The sequence below is a fragment of the Phoxinus phoxinus genome (genome assembly GCF_949152265.1).
Source record: "Phoxinus phoxinus genome assembly, chromosome: 21".
Taxonomy (NCBI): domain Eukaryota; kingdom Metazoa; phylum Chordata; class Actinopteri; order Cypriniformes; family Leuciscidae; genus Phoxinus; species Phoxinus phoxinus.
The window spans coordinates 27,480,486-27,500,782 of record NC_136896.1 but is presented as its reverse complement, the minus strand read 5'-3'; the positions used below and the strand labels follow the sequence as shown (position 1 = coordinate 27,500,782).

The 20,297-nt window shown below is 36.7% G+C and overlaps 1 protein-coding gene across 2 annotated transcripts; it reads right to left on the bottom strand.

Annotated features, from left to right (window-relative positions):
• Positions 1-15,439: 15,439 nt before the first annotated feature.
• Positions 15,440-18,587, bottom strand: LOC306989958 (uncharacterized protein). 2 transcript variants are annotated; one of them, XM_079596075.1, is made up of 4 exons: positions 18,330-18,565; positions 17,545-17,626; positions 16,522-16,692; positions 15,440-15,850 (listed from the first exon to the last, which is right to left on the bottom strand). In XM_079596075.1, exons 1-4 carry the CDS (start codon positions 18,373-18,375, stop codon positions 15,712-15,714), a joined length of 438 nt encoding a protein of 145 aa, XP_079452201.1. In that variant the 5' UTR covers positions 18,376-18,565; the 3' UTR covers positions 15,440-15,711. The 2 variants fall into 2 exon arrangements, with proteins under 2 accessions (XP_079452201.1, XP_079452200.1); XM_079596074.1 differs by having other exon boundaries at positions 15,448-15,785; positions 18,330-18,587.
• Between the last annotated feature and the right edge of the window lie 1,710 nt (positions 18,588-20,297).

The following is a 20,297-nucleotide window of genomic DNA, read 5'->3' as shown; positions in this document are numbered from 1 at the left end:
TCAACCCATACTATCAGGATTACTTTCTCATCTGGCTTTTCTTTTGTGTACACGCAGTTGTCAGCTGCGTTCTGTGTAAAACCGTTCTCAGTCAAACATACATGTAACACAGCATTCCAGTTTCTGCCAGATTGCTTAAGGCCATAGAGAGATTTCTCTAGCTTGCATACTAACATTCCATCTTTTTCAGATTTTTGCTCATAACCCTCCGGTTGTTCCATATAGATTTCGTGGTCTATTGGTGCATGCAAGTAAGCTGTCTCAACGTCCATCTGGTGCAAGATCAGGTTTTCTTGTGCTGCTTTCTGCAAAACCACTCTCACACTTGTCATGTCAGCTGTGGGTGAGAATGTCTCATCATAGTCAGTCCCCTGTTTCTGACTGTAACCCTTCGCCACAAATCTTGCTTTGTATTTTTCAGATCCGTCAATGTCTCTTTTAAGTGCGTAAACCCATCTTCCTCCAACTGGTTGTTTTCCTGATGGTAATTTGGTGAGTGTGAAGGTCTTGTTCTCCTCTAATGATCGCATTTCTTTGTCCATAGCATCCTTCCATTGTTTGGATTTTGTTGATTTTATGGCTTCTTGGTAGGTTTGAGGTATATCACATACTGCTCTGTAGCAAAAATCTATGCATGTTTGCAGTTTGTCTTCTGCATCCTCAATTTCAAAATCCTGTAGGTAAGCTGGCGTCTTCCTGGTTCTTGGGGGGTTCTTTCTGATCGTGGTTTCTGTAGCTCTACCTGACTGATTGGGAGCAGCCTGTTGGGGCAAAGTCTCTGAAACATCACTTTGAAAACCATGTTCTGGTTCATCCTCCACATTATCAGCAGCATTGACTTCACTGCTGAAGATCTTTGGATTCATGTTTTCATATCTTGTGTGTGTCTCAGATGTTTGTTTCTCTCTTTCACTGGTTGTCTCTGTTGTGAACTTCACCAATCTGTGTTTTTGGACTTTTTCGGTGTTAGGATAGTATACTAGATAGGCTGGACTGTTCTTGTCGTAACCTATGAAAACACCTTGTTCGCATCTTGAATCCAGTTTGCTTTTCTCTTGTTTGTAAGCAAAACATATTGATCCAAATTTCTGCATTTTGGAAACATCTGGCTTTTTTCCTGTGAATAACTCGTATGGTGTTTTCTTTGTGCGTCTACTGTAACACCTATTTCTCACGTAGGCTGATGTTTGCACTGCGTAGTTCCACAACTACTTTGGTAACTCGCTCTCTATCAGGAAACATCTGCTCATATCAAAGAGTGTTCTCCATCCTCTCTCCGCTGTGCCATTCTGATGTGGTGAATAAGGCGCAGATGTTTCATGTCTGATCTTATTCCTTGTCAACAGCGCTTGGAAATCTCGACTCATGAATTCAGTGCCGTTTTCTGAACGAATGCACTTGATTTCTCCAAAAGGTGCAGTGTCAGCTAAAAACTTTTCTGTAGCTTGTATTGTGTCACCTTTGGTTTTCAGGAAGTACACGAACATAGTACCTGAATAGTCGTCTGTAAACGACTGTGCATATCTGTGTCCTTCTTTGCTCTGTGTTGGCATGGGGCCGGCCAGATCCGTGTGAATTAGTTCAAGAGGTTCCTTTGCCTTTCTGTCTGGCTCCCGGTTTCTGGTCTGTGTGAATTTTCCTTTTGTACACACTTCACATAACTGCTCCTGTCTTACTTTGTTTCCTCTTATCTCCATGCCTCTTACTACACCTTGTAGCTTCTGTACATCTTCATGGTTACAATGTCCCAAAATTTCATGCCAGGTTTGTAAATCATGACACACTTTGCACTGGTCAACGCCCTCTTCTAGTGTTGGCAAGTAGTACAAGTTTCCACTTTCATGAATATCAAACCTGCTTCCGTTTTTGGTTATCAAGTGGCTGTCTCCTCTTTTGAAAATGAATGTTGCTTTTCCATTTGTTGCTCTAGCTACCGAGAAAATGTCATGTGGGTATGAAGGCATGTATAGCACGTCCCGTAGCTGTGCAGTGTGCTGTTTTCCAGCATCATCTATGAGATAAATCACTGCCGTTCCTCTTTGTTGCGCCATTCCACTGCACTTCGTTCCGTCGGCTAATTCCACTGAATGATTCTCTGGTTGAAATGACCCATCAAAACTTCTGAACTTTCTGATGTCGCTCACAATATGAGATGTCGCTCCAGCGTCTACCATGATGCCTTTCATCTTTACTTTGTTTTGCGGTTTTTCATATTCTGAGTGTTCAACTTTGAAGAGATGATCTTGGTCATTATCGTGTCCGTCTGTAACCTTTCTGATGCCATCTTGGTCACTCTTTTTCTTGCACAGGAACTCCGCGTGTGTACTATTTTTACAATGATTGCACCACACTCTCTTGTAACATTTTCTCGCTCTGTGTCCCTTTATTCCACATTTGTAACATGTCACATTTGTGTCATCATCTTTTCTTTCTTTAGTGTGGTACCTGACAGGACCTCTTCCTTGTCTCGTCTGTGTCTTCATCACATTATCTGTGGATTCGGTTCCTTTCATTTTCTCCGCCTCTTCGTAAATCCGCAGTCTTCTCTTAAAATCTGTGAACGTAACGTCATCCTCATTCTGTGTTATGTGGATGGCTAGCGGCTTGAAAAAATCTGGTAATCCACGGAGAATCATTGCTATGGTTAATCCATCACTCATGGCTTCTCCTGCATCTCTCAGTGCTGTGATGATGTTCTCTGCTCTTATCAAGTAGTCTGTAACACTCTCGTTGTCTGCCATGCGTAGCTGAGTTAATGATGTGTACATATTTATTATCCGTGGCTTGCTTTTCCCCGAATAATGCTCTTTCAGTATTCTAAGGGCTTTCCTGCCATCGTCAGCAGCTTCATGTCTTATCAGTGATAGGCTTTTATCATCTATCAGTCTTACAAGTTCAGCATAGCAATCAGCATTCTTCCGTCTATCTTCTGCTAGCTGTTCTGCGTTAGCATCTGTGGGCTCATGCAAAATAGTCTCTTTCAACTTTAGAGTGTGTAAACAGCTTAAGAATCTCGTTTCCCAAAGATCATATTTATCTTCGGATCCATCAAACAACGATTGTGCTGCCATGACTCCTACCGCTCTGTTCGCCATTTTCGCCGACTTTTCTTCTTATAACGTTATGTCTCTTCAGTTTAAGCTTTATCGTTAGCTTCATAGAACGCGTAATACGTCGCGTCTGACTTACTCACGCTCGTTTTGTTTCCATGCCTGGGCCCATAACCTGTTGAGCATCCGAGTGCGCAATGTCTTTTAAATTGACTCGAGCCTAGAGGTTTTTTACATAGGACTGCAGTGTGTTGAGGCAACCTGATCTCACAGAATTACGTGAAATGAACACGACCCCTTAACCCCGATTTGCGTGGTGGTGGCACGTAATGTGTTACAATTACGTGTCGACAACACGAAAACAACACCCATACAAAGTAAATGAGGCTTATTTGTCGTGGTGGACACACGAATTCCCTGGTTCAACAACGTCACAATGGGCAGCGGTAAATGTTGTTTTTTAGTTTACGAAACGTGCTCCTTTTATACATTATTGTAGTGTATTAGTTAATTTTTGTTGTCTAAATAACAGTAAATTGTTTGTGATATAATCCATTTATAGATGTAGTTTTAAAAAATGGCCCGAGGCTGTGTTAAATAGATTGTTCCCTTTACTTTATTAAACCATTTACGATATTTTATTCTTTTCAAATGTATTGTCTGTCATAGCAGCGAAAATTATTAATTATTATTATTATTATGAATCAGAAGACTTTCAGTCGTTACCACGGCAACGATACGTCACGTTACGCACGCTTCTTACCCATAATCACTGCGCTTTTACCACTCATTTCTCCCGCCACATGACTACAGTGAGTATCTAATTTTTATCATACTTTGTTCACAAAACTGAGGCTGGCCATTTTCATTCACCAACACAGCAGTTGTAGGGGGAATGGGCTCAAGAAATCCATGGAACACAGCCTCTCTGTCATGGAAGACATTTCTCTTGTGGGCCTCCATGTCACAGTTAGCACAGAGGAACTCCATGTCCAGTGGTACACAGTCCAGACACCTAATCACAGCTTCTACAGCACAGCATCTGTGACAATTTTGGATGAATACTCTCTCGGCTGAGAGCTTTGCATCCAAAAGCATAGGCCTAGCATTTTTCATTCTCACATCTGTGAGAAGCTGCCTTTGTTCCCAAGCAGAAACCATTCTGTCTGTTCCCTCCGGAACCTGGACTGCAGTTATGGTGTCCCTTAACTCTTGGAGTCTTGTTTCTAAAAAACAAAAATATACATTCACTTGTCCTATGATCACAGTATATATCAGTTATACTGTGAGTCTGTAGTGGAAGCATAGACAAAACATAATGCTTAATTATGATTATGGAAAAACTGTAGTGTAGTTACACTACTGTACTACTGTAACACTCAGTATTCTCACCAAGACTTGCCAACTCTTGATATTCTATCTGAAAGCCTTCCTCATGCACAGGATCCCTTCTTCTGGATTGAGAAGCAGCTGCAGAGACAGTCATTTTGCTTAACCCTTTGATCAATATAACATGAAACCAATTCATTTCCAAATGAAAATATTCCTTAAGGACTGGAGGGAGGAAAACTATATAAATTATTAATACACAACACAAGTAAGGATTATCAGTCGCATGCTTCTTATATATTAGTGAGAACATTTTTCACAAACATTGCAACACCATTTTGTCAAAGTGGTATCTGACTCTCATTTTATAATACGTGTAACCACCAAAACACTATTTAATGAATTATCTTTATTCTTAGATACAGTAATCATGTTTTAGTAAAAAAACAAACCTGATTCAGGGCAGTGTGTTTCCCGACGTTTCTCACGCCTGCCTGTGACCAGTGGATTAGTGAGGGATCTCTTCCTGCTTTTCCTCGTTTTTTTTTTAGGAAAGGCAGTTTCCATGGCCATAGCAGCCTATATATTTGCAGAGCACTTATATCAGCAGCACTTATAATTGAGCATTATTCAGTAGTTGCATAAAAGGGTCTTACTAACCATTTACATCACATCTATAAAAAGCTATAGCAATTAGTATTTTCAGACTTATCATGACAAGCCTTACCCTGGCATCATGGAGATAAGCATCTGAAGATTGAAAATTGACTGTTTAATGTTATTTTTTAGTATTATTTTTCTTTATTAATTTTCTTTGTGGTTTCATAATGTATTTTGTGAAGTCAGACTATGTTTGTACATGTGTACTGAGCAGAGAGCTGGTAGGGCTATATTTTGCTTGGAGGTATGTGTGCTATGTAACATGTTCTTTGCAGGGAAAGGAATGTGTCCACTGATGCAAGTATATCACCAAGTAAACAACAAGGATGACGTGTACAAATGTCATATGCGTTCCAATTTTAAGAAGCTCAAAGCAACTTTTTGTTACCTTACATGGAAGTTGTAAGTCTGTCTGTGATGTATATAAGCTAGATCTTACTGTATCACTTCAGAGAAACACGGAGAAGCATTAAGGCATGATGAGGGGTGAGAGGAAGGAGGAAACATAGAGATTATGGGGTAAGGGAGGAGAAACCCAGAAACCATTTACATCTAGTATGATGGGGTGAGAAGATATATAATGGGGAATAGAGAAATCTAGAATGAAGACCTTCTCTCATGTAGCCTAATTCTTATATGCCTGTGTTTCTCTCTGTCTGCAACCCGATCTCACCAAATGCGTCTATATAGCACGCAGTGTGTTTATCGTGTAATATATACGCGAAAATGAGTTTTTACGTGCATAGTATACGCATGGATAGCACATGGTTGGGTTTAGGGTTGGGTAGGGTGCGTGTGTATTATACGCTTGGGTAGGATTAGTGGTGTGGGGTGCGTGTGTATATCACGAAATTAAGTGCGTATCATATGCACGCGCAAAACTGCGTATCATATCCACGTAAAAACTCATTTTCGCGTATAAATTGCACGATAAACACACTGCGTGCTATAGAGACGCATTTGGGTGAGAACAGGCTGCTGTCTGACACATGACACATGTTCAAATAATAAATCTCTTGGCAAGATATCAGGTGTAGCTTCCGTGATTCAACAATTATGGGGGAAGCACGATTTTTAGAATCTACAGTTTGGCGTCACGGACAACAGGATCGCATCTTCAGGCATTTGTCTCAGTCATTCCAGGTAAGACTTTTTCTATTATAAAAAGTTTAAGTCTGCCTGATGATTTGAGACATTGACTGAGACTGCTTAAAAGAACTGTGTGATTTAAAGTACCACATGTATTGCCAAAGAATATGTGTCAGACATAAATTAAAACAATTAAAATGAAGGAAAATTTAATTAAATTAAGTTATTCAATTTAATTTGACTTATTTGAGTTTCTCTGAAAAGTAAACCTCTAAAACTATTTGATATGCTGGGATGGAGATGGATCTTTTTTTAGAAAGAAGACCATTTAGTCGAATATTTAGAATTAGCTGTAAAGCGATTTAGCAATTAGCTTGTTATGACTGGGAGGTGGTTGGATTATGATGAGACTGTAAAAACGATGGCAGAAAAATCTCTACATATTTCCAACACACTGAAGAATCGTTTCAGAAGGGAACGAGGATAGTGTGACAAGCGGTGATTTATAGCGGTTTAAAGTGGCGGGTCTGTGCTCCGGGTTAGTGCAGTGCAGTATATAGAGATACGAAGAAACCCTAAAACGTTTAAATACGCAGAGGATTGAACCCTAAGAAGGGTATCAATGAAAATAGGAGCTAGAATCGTGGGCAATTTTGATTTTGACCGTAAAGCTGTTCAAATATTTGAGGATACTAATCTGAGTTAAACTTAAAGAAAAAGAAAATTTAAATAAATTAATCTGAGATAAAAAATAAAAAGAAAGAAGAAAAAAGAATCTGATTTGAGTTAAACTGAAAAGGAAGGAAAAAGATAACTGAGTGAGAAGGGAGTAGCAGCCCCTTCCTTTGAAATCTATACCCTCCTTTACACACAGACACACAGAGATATAAATAGAAAGCCTGTTGCTTCTCTAGTAAACACAGAGAGTGGTAAAATGACCGAAAGTAATTGTATAGCAAAACATTATCTTCGGGGTATTTGAAGAAAAGAACAGAAACAAGCTGAGCTTTTGAACAGAATTTTCTGGTGTTAATGTGGGTTTAAAAGTAAATAATTGTTTAACATTACAAAATTTAAGTTTTTGTCTAAAAAGAACAAGAGATAAAAAATAAGATCATAAGATTAAAGTTAAGAATTACTTTGAGGAAAGATCTATGATAATAGTTGTATAGTTAATTGACAAGTACAAGCTGATGAAAATTATAGATAATGACTCCAAAAGAATGTGAGTTGGAAAATATATAAGGAAAAATTAAAGATATAATGAAGATGTTTATTCGGAAAACATGTCATTTCTGACTAAGTCAGAGTAAAAAGTTAGTAGAATGAAATTATAAAAGTTATGAAAATGCAGAATTACTCTGAGGCATTCTGGACTTTCTCTCAGAGTCTTTCTCTCATTCAAAGTCAGTTAGATTCTGATATTTAAGCCTGTGGCATAAGTAACAAGCTATTCATAGTACAGCACAGTGTCTCAGTTGGAGATTACAGACACAGAGATTTTAAAAGAAATTACATTCAATTGGGAGTAAAATGTTTTAAGAATGATAATCTACCTTGAATGATAGAGGTGAGTTTTTATTTGTTTATCCCATGACCAGTAACTTATTTGTCTCATCTTTGTCTTCACCATGTACAGGGCGGATGGTACCGGTTGTTGATGTAACAGAACATTACACTTAATGGACGGTTGTAATAACTAGATTCACCAAGTATAAACTCAGCATTGAGATGTTGATGTTTGAAGATGTCGAATGGATTTTGGTGATTAAATACTGTCATTAATTTTGTCTCCATATGTTTACACTATTAGGCATTCCAAATGGCTCTGATGGCTCTTGAATTAACTTTCCTGAGCTCCAGAACATACCTGTTAAAATTTCCTAATGGGAAAGAGCGGTTACAGTGAGCATGAGGTGATTTCTCAAAGACGGGCAAGATTCTCTAATGGCCAACAGAGGACTTCCTAGGCAGGGTGTCACCGCCACTGGGCACCTACCCTGAAGGGGGGTGTTTATGTGAGACGGGTATGGTTGAGCAGATGTTTGTTAGGCCAACAGCATCATTGAGGGTTACAGCAGTCTGTCGAAAAATGTGAGCTCTCCAATGCCTGATCACCAGACACCGCATTCCTTGGATGTGACAAGTGTCAAGGAGATTATTTACAAAAGAGCTGATGGGAAAGAGTTTTCAAGAACTAGCTGAGACCATGAGGGTGATTGTCATTAGTTCTGTGGAGATTAAAACAAACATTGTTCATTTATTTTAGAAATATAATGTTATTTGCCTTATGGACAACATTGTCTAAAGTTTTAGATCCTGAATCATCTGTGAATTAATATGTCTACCATAGTTTTCACTTTTGCGGATCATTAGACATGGCATTTGGACAATTACAAGACATGGTGTTGTTAAAGATGAAGATTGTTTTTGTTAACTCAAGAGAGGTCTGGATAACAGGGGATCAATTCATTCATTATTTAAATTAAAGATAACTTTAGAAATGCTCCTTTGATAACAAATGGGTAAAACCGTGAATGGGACATAAGGAGTGAAATAAGAGATTTTACACATGCTACATTACTTACAAAACACAACCTCACAAACAATGAACACCCGCTTACTGATTTTCAACCCTAAGGGATAGGATCCTTTAACATCAACGTTTATTTTAGTTTATTATTTTGGAGCCGGGAACTTGAAGTAGTTAAGTACTTACTTAACGAGTCAAGGCATCGGTGAAGACTTATTAATTTTTCTTTTCTTAGATGATTGGGGTTCATTTTAGATGCTTACACATAGACGTTAAATGACACATAGTATACGGGGACATACCATGGGTTGGGGTTATTTGTTTGTTTTGTTTTCCTTTGTGTTTTTTGTTTTGTGTTTTCCTTTTGTTTCCATTGTATCTTTATTTTGTTTATTTTGTTTTTCTATCGTATCTTTCTTTGGTCTGCTTTTCCTTTTCCTCACTATTGCTTCATTAGGTGGCCACTGGTGGAGTGAAGGTGTGGAACTGACTGTCGTAGTTCCAGTGGAGGGACTGAAGATTGAAAATTGACTGTTTAATGTTATTTTTTAGTATTATTTTTCTTTATTAATTTTCTTTGTGGTTTCATAATGTATTTTGTGAAGTCAGACTATGTTTGTACATGTGTACTGAGCAGAGAGCTGGTAGGGCTATATTTTGCTTGGAGGTATGTGTGCTATGTAACATGTTCTTTGCAGGGAAAGGAATGTGTCCACTGATGCAAGTATATCACCAAGTAAACAACAAGGATGACGTGTACAAATGTCATATACGTTCCAATTTTAAGAAGCTCAAAGCAACTTTTTGTTACCTTACATGGAAGTTGTAAGTCTGTCTGTGATGTATATAAGCTAGATCTTACTGTATCACTTCAGAGAAACACGGAGAAGCATTAAGGCATGATGAGGGGTGAGAGGAAGGAGGAAACATAGAGATTATGGGGTAAGGGAGGAGAAACCCAGAAACCATTTACATCTAGTATGATGGGGTGAGAAGATATATAATGGGGAATAGAGAAATCTAGAATGAAGACCTTCTCTCATGTAGCCTAATTCTTATATGCCTGTGTTTCTCTCTGTCTGCAACCCGATCTCACCAAATGCGTCTATATAGCACGCAGTGTGTTTATCGTGTAATATATACGCGAAAATGAGTTTTTACGTGCATAGTATACGCATGGATAGCACATGGTTGGGTTTAGGGTTGGGTAGGGTGCGTGTGTATTATACGCTTGGGTAGGATTAGTGGTGTGGGGTGCGTGTGTATATCACGAAATTAAGTGCGTATCATATGCACGCGCAAAACTGCGTATCATATCCACGTAAAAACTCATTTTCGCGTATAAATTGCACGATAAACACACTGCGTGCTATAGAGACGCATTTGGGTGAGAACAGGCTGCTGTCTGACACATGACACATGTTCAAATAATAAATCTCTTGGCAAGATATCAGGTGTAGCTTCCGTGATTCAACAATTATGGGGGAAGCACGATTTTTAGAATCTACAGTTTGGCGTCACGGACAACAGGATCGCATCTTCAGGCATTTGTCTCAGTCATTCCAGGTAAGACCTTTTCTATTATAAAAAGTTTAAGTCTAAAATATATAAGGAAAAATTAAAGATATAATGAAGATGTTTATTCGGAAAACATGTCATTTCTGACTAAGTCAGAGTAAAAAGTTAGTAGAATGAAATTATAAAAGTTATGAAAATGCAGAATTACTCTGAGGCATTCTGGACTTTCTCTCAGAGTCTTTCTCTCATTCAAAGTCAGTTAGATTCTGATATTTGAGCCTGTGGCATAAGTAACAAGCTATTCATAGTACAGCACAGTGTCTCAGTTGGAGATTACAGACACAGAGATTTTAAAAGAAATTACATTCAATTGGGAGTAAAATGTTTTAAGAATGATAATCTACCTTGAATGATAGAGGTGAGTTTTTATTTGTTTATCCCATGACCAGTAACTTATTTGTCTCATCTTTGTCTTCACCATGTACAGGGCGGATGGTACCGGTTGTTGATGTAACAGAACATTACACTTAATGGACGGTTGTAATAACTAGATTCACCAAGTATAAACTCAGCATTGAGATGTTGATGTTTGAAGATGTCGAATGGATTTTGGTGATTAAATACTGTCATTAATTTTGTCTCCATATGTTTACACTATTAGGCATTCCAAATGGCTCTGATGGCTCTTGAATTAACTTTCCTGAGCTCCAGAACATACCTGTTAAAATTTCCTAATGGGAAAGAGCGGTTACAGTGAGCATGAGGTGATTTCTCAAAGACGGGCAAGATTCTCTAATGGCCAACAGAGGACTTCCTAGGCAGGGTGTCACCGCCACTGGGCACCTACCCTGAAGGGGGGTGTTTATGTGAGACGGGTATGGTTGAGCAGATGTTTGTTAGGCCAACAGCATCATTGAGGGTTACAGCAGTCTGTCGAAAAATGTGAGCTCTCCAATGCCTGATCACCAGACACCGCATTCCTTGGATGTGACAAGTGTCAAGGAGATTATTTACAAAAGAGCTGATGGGAAAGAGTTTTCAAGAACTAGCTGAGACCATGAGGGTGATTGTCATTAGTTCTGTGGAGATTAAAACAAACATTGTTCATTTATTTTAGAAATATAATGTTATTTGCCTTATGGACAACATTGTCTAAAGTTTTAGATCCTGAATCATCTGTGAATTAATATGTCTACCATAGTTTTCACTTTTGCGGATCATTAGACATGGCATTTGGACAATTACAAGACATGGTGTTGTTAAAGATGAAGATTGTTTTTGTTAACTCAAGAGAGGTCTGGATAACAGGGGATCAATTCATTCATTATTTAAATTAAAGATAACTTTAGAAATGCTCCTTTGATAACAAATGGGTAAAACCGTGAATGGGACATAAGGAGTGAAATAAGAGATTTTACACATGCTACATTACTTACAAAACACAACCTCACAAACAATGAACACCCGCTTACTGATTTTCAACCCTAAGGGATAGGATCCTTTAACATCAACGTTTATTTTAGTTTATTATTTTGGAGCCGGGAACTTGAAGTAGTTAAGTACTTACTTAACGAGTCAAGGCATCGGTGAAGACTTATTAATTTTTCTTTTCTTAGATGATTGGGGTTCATTTTAGATGCTTACACATAGACGTTAAATGACACATAGTATACGGGGACATACCATGGGTTGGGGTTATTTGTTTGTTTTGTTTTCCTTTGTGTTTTTTGTTTTGTGTTTTCCTTTTGTTTCCATTGTATCTTTATTTTGTTTATTTTGTTTTTCTATCGTATCTTTCTTTGGTCTGCTTTTCCTTTTCCTCACTATTGCTTCATTAGGTGGCCACTGGTGGAGTGAAGGTGTGGAACTGACTGTCGTAGTTCCAGTGGAGGGACTGAAGATTGAAAATTGACTGTTTAATGTTATTTTTTAGTATTATTTTTCTTTATTAATTTTCTTTGTGGTTTCATAATGTATTTTGTGAAGTCAGACTATGTTTGTACATGTGTACTGAGCAGAGAGCTGGTAGGGCTATATTTTGCTTGGAGGTATGTGTGCTATGTAACATGTTCTTTGCAGGGAAAGGAATGTGTCCACTGATGCAAGTATATCACCAAGTAAACAACAAGGATGACGTGTACAAATGTCATATACGTTCCAATTTTAAGAAGCTCAAAGCAACTTTTTGTTACCTTACATGGAAGTTGTAAGTCTGTCTGTGATGTATATAAGCTAGATCTTACTGTATCACTTCAGAGAAACACGGAGAAGCATTAAGGCATGATGAGGGGTGAGAGGAAGGAGGAAACATAGAGATTATGGGGTAAGGGAGGAGAAACCCAGAAACCATTTACATCTAGTATGATGGGGTGAGAAGATATATAATGGGGAATAGAGAAATCTAGAATGAAGACCTTCTCTCATGTAGCCTAATTCTTATATGCCTGTGTTTCTCTCTGTCTGACACATGACACATGTTCAAATAATAAATCTCTTGGCAAGATATCAGGTGTAGCTTCCGTGATTCAACAATTATGGGGGAAGCACGATTTTTAGAATCTACAGCATCACTAATTAATGCTGCCATGTGGATCCTGGCATCATTGGGATCATCAAAGACCCTCACGTCAGAATTGAGGGACATCACATACAAATACAAACAATACAGACACAATATAAAAACAATTCACAAAATGAAGAAAGAGAGTTATGGACTGATAGTTATGGAGAGATAGATAGAAAGAGTGATTAAAAGAGAGACAATAACAGAAAGAGAGAGATTGAAAGAGACAAGTGAGAAAGAGAGAGAGTGGCTCTTAAAAGTGCCGTTGTTTTGGTGTGTGTGCGTTTGTGTATATGTGTGTGTTGGTGGAATCAAAGTGTTGCAATATAGCTGTAAAACAAGAAAAAAGCAAAAGATTATTAGAATAGCATTTGTAGTAAATGAGCATTTCTTAATTGTTAGGACAGAGTAATTGTACTTATTAATTAAATATGTATCAATCACAACCACTACGTACAATACAAATCAATCCTTACTGTACAAATATCAGATTTGTACCACATTCACTTGACACAAGCAAGTGCCAACACAAATCTATTTTTATTTAGGCCTACAAATAATGGAAAAGGTGCTCTTCTTCTGTCCTGTTGCATTAAACACTTCTCATAATATCTACTGCTCTCTCTTCTCAATGTCACAAATAACTAAAGTAACAATTATGATGATTTCAGTGTCTTCTAAAATGGCAAAGTCTTACAAAAGTATGGCACCATAGTGTTATAGGATAATTATGTTAATTACAATTATGCATTAATTATATCAGGTATGAACGGTAATTCACATTGAGTCGCACTGAGCAGTCAAATCCTCTGGAAAGAATCCCGGTCCACTTTTTTATTCTAGTCCATCCCCGATTGCGGTAATTCTCCTTAGTTACACTTCTGACATTTACTTTGCACTTTGAATAAAACTTTAACCACTGCAAAAACACGTTGTTAATTGTTGTCTTCACAACACATGGACAAATAGGGGCCGGGACAGATGTCATTTGGCTGGCTACAGGTAGCTAGCTAACTTAACTACTTCGGCGGGTAGCCGTGTAAATGATAATGCAACACTAACAATAAATTCAACTTAAACTCCAGGGATGATTAAATCCAGCTACAACTAAAGAAATAACCGCAAAGGTTTTGCGTGCTTTTTAACTAACAAACACCCCTTGGGTTGAGATACTTACTGTAGTCATGTGGCGGGAGAAATGAGTGGTAAAAGCGCAGTGATTATGGGTAAGAAGCGTGCGTAACGTGACGTATCGTTGCCGTGGTAACGACTGAAAGTCTTCTGATTCATAATAATAATAATTATTAATAATATTCGCTGCTATGACAGACAATACATTTGAAAAGAATAAAATATCGTAAATGGTTTAATAAAGTAAAGGGAACAATCTATTTAACACAGCCTCGGGCCATTTTTTAAAACTACATCTATAAATGGATTATATCACAAACAATTTACTGTTATTTAGACAACAAAAATTAACTAATACACTACAATAATGTATAAAAGGAGCACGTTTCGTAAACTAAAAAACAACATTTACCGCTGCCCATTGTGACGTTGTTGAACCAGGGAATTCGTGTGTCCACCACGACAAATAAGCCTCATTTACTTTGTATGGGTGTTGTTTTCGTGTTGTCGACACGTAATTGTAACACATTACGTGCCACCACCACGCAAATCGGGGTTAAGGGGTCGTGTTCATTTCACGTAATTTTGTGAGATCAGGTTGGTTGAGACCTCCATTTATATGTAGTATTCAAGTTAATCTAGAATAATATGCTTTTAACACAACATCACAGTGCTATTGCTATAATTTGAATGGTATATCATGAGCCACAATTAAAGTCTTGTGACACTCATGCCAGGCGTTATTGTAGTTGTTGACGAGTTTCCGCGCGCCGATTGCTTTGGGCCGGGCCTAGTCAAAGTCCAGGGCCGTTTTTTAGTCCCAGTCCGTCCCTGGCTCATTATGTTAGGGTTAATTCAGGATAATTGGTACATTTAGGTAATTGGAGTTATCTCAGTGCCAACGAGTGTCCCAATTTACCTGATGTACAACGGAACTAAAATGCCATTTTGATGTGGTGGCATCTATTTTTTTTATATATATATATATATATATATATATATATATATATATATATATATATACAATTATGAGAAATGTATATATATTTATTAAAAATCATATTTTATTATTTTCTCATATAATCTGTGTAATCTTTCTCTCTATATATACAGTGTATATATATATAGAGAGAGAGAGAGAGAGAGAGAGAGAGAGAGAGAGATCAAAAAACATTTTAGATATTAAATGACAAATTATATTAAATATTAAATTACAATGAAGCAGTAACACTGCTTTTGCTACATGCTTAATAACACTTGACTCTAAATGTAAGGTAAAAGATGGCCCTTATTGCCTATTTTTATTTATAATATTAATCATAAATATTATAATAATAAATCTATGACATTTTTTAATTATTTATTGTATTATTATTTATTGTTTATTTTTATTCAATTATGTTAAAACATTTTGATTGCCAAAACATTTGTCAATCAAAAAATATATTTATTTTTACTTAATATATCAATATTCAATTTTGGTACTCAACATATTATTTCCTTTAGTTAAAAGCCCCATTGTACCCTCCATATTCACATGTTGGACAACACAAATTATAAACAATAAAGTTGTTAAGTTTTTTTATTCATTATACTTTTGTCACCTTTATATACAATTTTTAAATAGAATACATACAACTTTTATATAATAAGAGCAGCCTAAACAAAGTCTATCAAAGACATGCAATATCTTAGTAAATGAGTTAATATAATATAGAATAGTTCTCTTATTTTCTTATATTGAACTCTTTTTCATATCAGCAATATCCTGAGCAGTACCAGTCCAACACATTCTGTCCTTTGATGAATGAGCAGAAGCTCGTCTGGGATGTTGAGTCTCAGCGTCCATATCCCGTTGGGTCGTTGGCCTTTTTGGATTCGTCTTTTCCGTTGCTCTGACCCATTCGGTACAACTTGTTGGCCAGGTTGTGTACCTGACATGTTCCAAGCTGACAGCCTCTCTGAGCTGCTCGCTTTCTGAGAGAGAGAGAGAGAAGACAAATGTCCATCCATGGGCTTCTACAAATACTGATCTATGATTTATGATATTTGCATTTACTAATGCATTATTAAAATCAAAGGTTGTATGTTAACATTAGTTAATATACTGTGAACTAACATGAACAAACAATGCATTTTTATTAACCAATTAACTTTTATTAACATTAACAAAGATTAATAAATTAACAAAGATTAAAAATTAATAAATACTGTACCAAATGTTTTGCTCATTGTTAGTTCATGTTAGCTAATACATTAACTAATATTAATGAATGAAATCTTAATCTACCGATATTTTATATGAGACACACTTTTTGTTTTTTGTGTTATTGACTTTAACCCCAAGCAGACAAGGAAAACAAAAATATATATGTTTATATTCTAGCAAATAATATTTATACACTACTGTTAAAAAAAAATCTTCTATTCAGAAAGGGTCCATTAAATTGATCAATAGATCAATAGTGACAGTAAAGACATTTATAATGTTGAAAATGTTTCTTTTTAAAAATAAATTAAGTTTTTAACCCTTATATTCATCATGATCAAAGAATTCAAAAATATTTGGAATAAAACACATTTTAAAATATGTTAAAATAGAAAACAGTTATTTCAAATTGTAAAGCTTTGGACAGTGATTCACTTACTCTCTGGCTGTTTGAAGGATGGTTTGTAGAATCAGAGAAGAGGCTGCGTCTGGAGCGGGTTTGCTGGTCGTTTTGGTCTCCATTGATGCAGTCTCTCCGTCAGTGCCGACCGAGGTCACGTCCCTTGACCTCTGTGTGCTCTTCACTAGTGAGAGGCTTTCTGTCTGTGTCCTGTTTAATACATGTGACAGTGAATATACTGTGTGAGATTATGTAGCATGCATGTGCAACGCTATCTCACGACCAATTCGTACGAGTGATTAAAAGGTGGCTAATTCTTACGAATTCGTACGATTTGTCTAAACCCACGTGATGGGTAGGTTTAGGGGCGGGGCCAGGGGTAGGTCATTCGTACGAATTCATACGAATTGGGCAACTCGTAATATATGTACGATTTAGCAAAAAAATTACAAATTCGTGTGAGTGAGGTCGTATGAATTCGTACAGGTTGTGTGGTTCAGGTATTCCCTATGTTATGAGGATGATCCCAACGAGGATGGGAATACCAGTGTGTGTGTATGTGTGTGTGTGTGTGTGTGTGTGTGTGTGTGTGTGTGTGTGTGTGTGTGTGTGTGTGTGTGTGTGTGTGTGTGTGTGGCTTGGTTTATTATACATTGTGGGAACCGAATGTCCCCACAAGGATAGTAAAACCTGAGATTCACCTCCATTGTGGGGACCAGCCAGCGGTCCCCATGAGGGGAATGGGTTAATAAACATACTAAATTATATATTTTTGAAAATGTAAAAATGCAGAATGTCTCCTGTGATGGGTAGGTTTAGGGATAGGGGCTGTGTAAGGGGATAGAATATACAGTTTGTACAGTATAAAAACCATTACGCCTATGGAATGTCCTCACAAGGATAGAAATGAAAAACTGTGTGTGTGTGTGTGTGTGTGTGTGTGTGTGTGTGTGTGTGTGTGTGTGTGTGTGTGTGTGTGTGTGTGTGTGTGTGTGTGTGTGTGTGTGTGTGTGTGTGTGTGTGTGTGTGTGTGTGTGTGTGTGTGTGTGTAAATGCACACACCTCCGTGTCTGTCTCACTTGTGTGGCTGTGTTCATCGGTATAGTCAGCAACAGCAAAACAGCCACTTCCATAATGGTATGACCTGTAGGGATGCAAATTACACACAATCAATCAACCAATCAATAAATAAGTGTTATTTTAGTATCATTATATAGCCTACACTGGCTACACTTTATTTTAAGGTGTCTGTGTTACATTGTAACTATATATTTAAATACTGAGTAATAGTAATTAACAAAATGTACTTACTATTGGGTTAGGGTTAGGAATAGGGTCTGGTACATAGGACACTGTAAAACTTTTTCAGTGTACTATTATAGTTTTTGTTAAATATATATATATAATATTTTAATTTTAATTTGAGTAATTCGGTTAATAAATAATTATAATAAAAAAATGTTTGTTAATTAAGTTAACAAAAAAAAATGTAAATATTGCTTGCCAACTGTTTTTTTAATTGTATTTTATGTCATTTAATGTTTATTTTATAAGTAAATGCTTTTCATGGTTTTAGTTGCTTATAATAAGCCTATAAAAGTGATCAGTTGACATTACTTAAAAAAATGTAGGAAACCCATTGCCTTAAAATTTTGAAGTAAATAAAATTCATGCTTAATCGAAAAAATTAAATAATGTGGAATTGTCAAGTTCACATAATTTTTTCAATTAAACATTAAGTTTATTTACTTCATAATTTTAAGTGACAGATAATATGCCTCGTCACTCTGTTCTCAATTAAATGCAACTATTTAATTAACATTTTATTGATCTCTTTAGGAACTCACCTTGCATGGAATGGAGACACTTGAGAAGACTTTTTGTCCTGACCATCAATCCTTAGAAACACTGTTGAGGAAAACGGAATATGATCCACTTGTCTTTGACTGAGAAAAGCATGTACGTTCTACAGTTTCCTCCGCTGTATTTATATGACAGTGGGAAGGGGCGGGGCTACACAAGGGGGTGTGTCCTCACTGCTAATTGTAGTGGATTATAATATACCTTTCTTCTTATAGACAAGTCTCCATCTCTGTTTAAACTGGTACAGATGTAACATCTAAATGCTAATATACATGTAATGTTTCTTTCTCTAACCCTGACGCCGTCATACCTTCCTCTTCTTATGACTCACCACCTCTTTACATCTCAACTGTTTGTTCCTGAAAGCTCTTTTTCCAGCTCTCTCACCTGCCGGAAAGCCATCTCTTAAAATAGCCCCTCCTCTCACACAGCTTTCCTTTATCGCTCCACTTTTCCTGTCGTTTTGTTCCCCTAACTTGAGTCACTCTTTTTTCCATGTCTTTCTTGTTTTTTTCTTTTCTTCTTCATGTCCTTGGCCCTTCAGATCCTCTCCAGTTCTCTCAAAACTCCCATCGGTGTTTCCAAGCGAGAATCCTTTTTTTTTTTTTTACATGAGGTCTCATTCTCAACAGTCTCCAAATGAAATCTTTTCAGATAGTCAGGAACTTTCAGGAATTTTGAAGCGTCATTTGAATTGACCTATAAAGGAGATGACTGTTCATTCACAAGCCTTTCTCCTATTCTCATCCTCTTTTCTTGACTTTTTCCCCCCTTAAGCTTGTTCACCGTTTCCCTATAGACTCTATTGTGCACTTTTCCTGCTTTGGACATCTGGAGTTGTTTTCCCAGTCGGAGTAGCTGCTGGGACACCTCAAGTTTGTTTTAACCAAGTGCCACATGCTAATATTTATGTATGTCATATACAAACATGTATCGTGATTACTTGTTAGATAAAGGACAGAAAGCCATAATTCACCGGACTCAGTTTACATAATTACCATAGTTCATATTTACTTTTACTGCTGTTTTCTTGTAGATGCCAAATGTGCTCTGTCCCTATTATACATTTTTGCAGCCTACAAGTAAATGTATGGTTTATGGTTAAAACAAACTCAAATGCTGTTTGATAATTAATCATGGTAGTTTAGATCAATAGAAAGCCAATAAATGTAAGACCTCTATCTCATATAATTATAATCATGTTTAAGAAATGTTTCTATACATCTTTTATTAATTTCAGTTTATTCTCAAAATCCAAACAGTGTTGTTATTCTTTACTAAAACTAAAACTATTAAAATCAGTTTCCAGTCCTTTAAATTAAAAAGAAAAAGAAAAAAGTATAAGATAGTATTAGACTTATTATTTTATTTTTTTAACTTGAAAATTAGAAATGTTGCCTTGGCAACTACTGTAACTAAAATAAGTTGAAGATGGGGGAAGTTACTTTTAAAAGTAATGTGTTCCTCCCTAAAAAAGTAACTAACTGCTATAATGTGTTATGTAAACTTTGCTTTGAAACAATATGTATTGTATAAAATGCTATAAAAATAAAGGTGACTTGACAAAAATAACAAAAAAAAGTTGTTTTTTTTCAAAAGTAAAGGCCCCTTCACACCAAAAGTAAAATGAATAGGCCTAATGCGGAAGGAAATGTAAATTCACGCTTGTACAGTAGAGAGTGCAGCTCAAACAAACCTCTCGGCTGTGCTGCATTCTGGATCACAGAAGAATAAAACGCAGGCGATGAAAGTTCAACACTCTTCAGCGATAAAAACAAAAACATGAAACGGAAAAGTGATGTTTATCTAAAGTCAGTTTTTGCTTCTTTGTATGGCTGAACTGGATCAACGAAGGCCAGCAGCAAAGACATATATTTGGTTGATAAAGTAACATTAAATACATAAAGTATATTTGTGTTATTTAACATTAAGGTTTGTATAATATTCTGAGT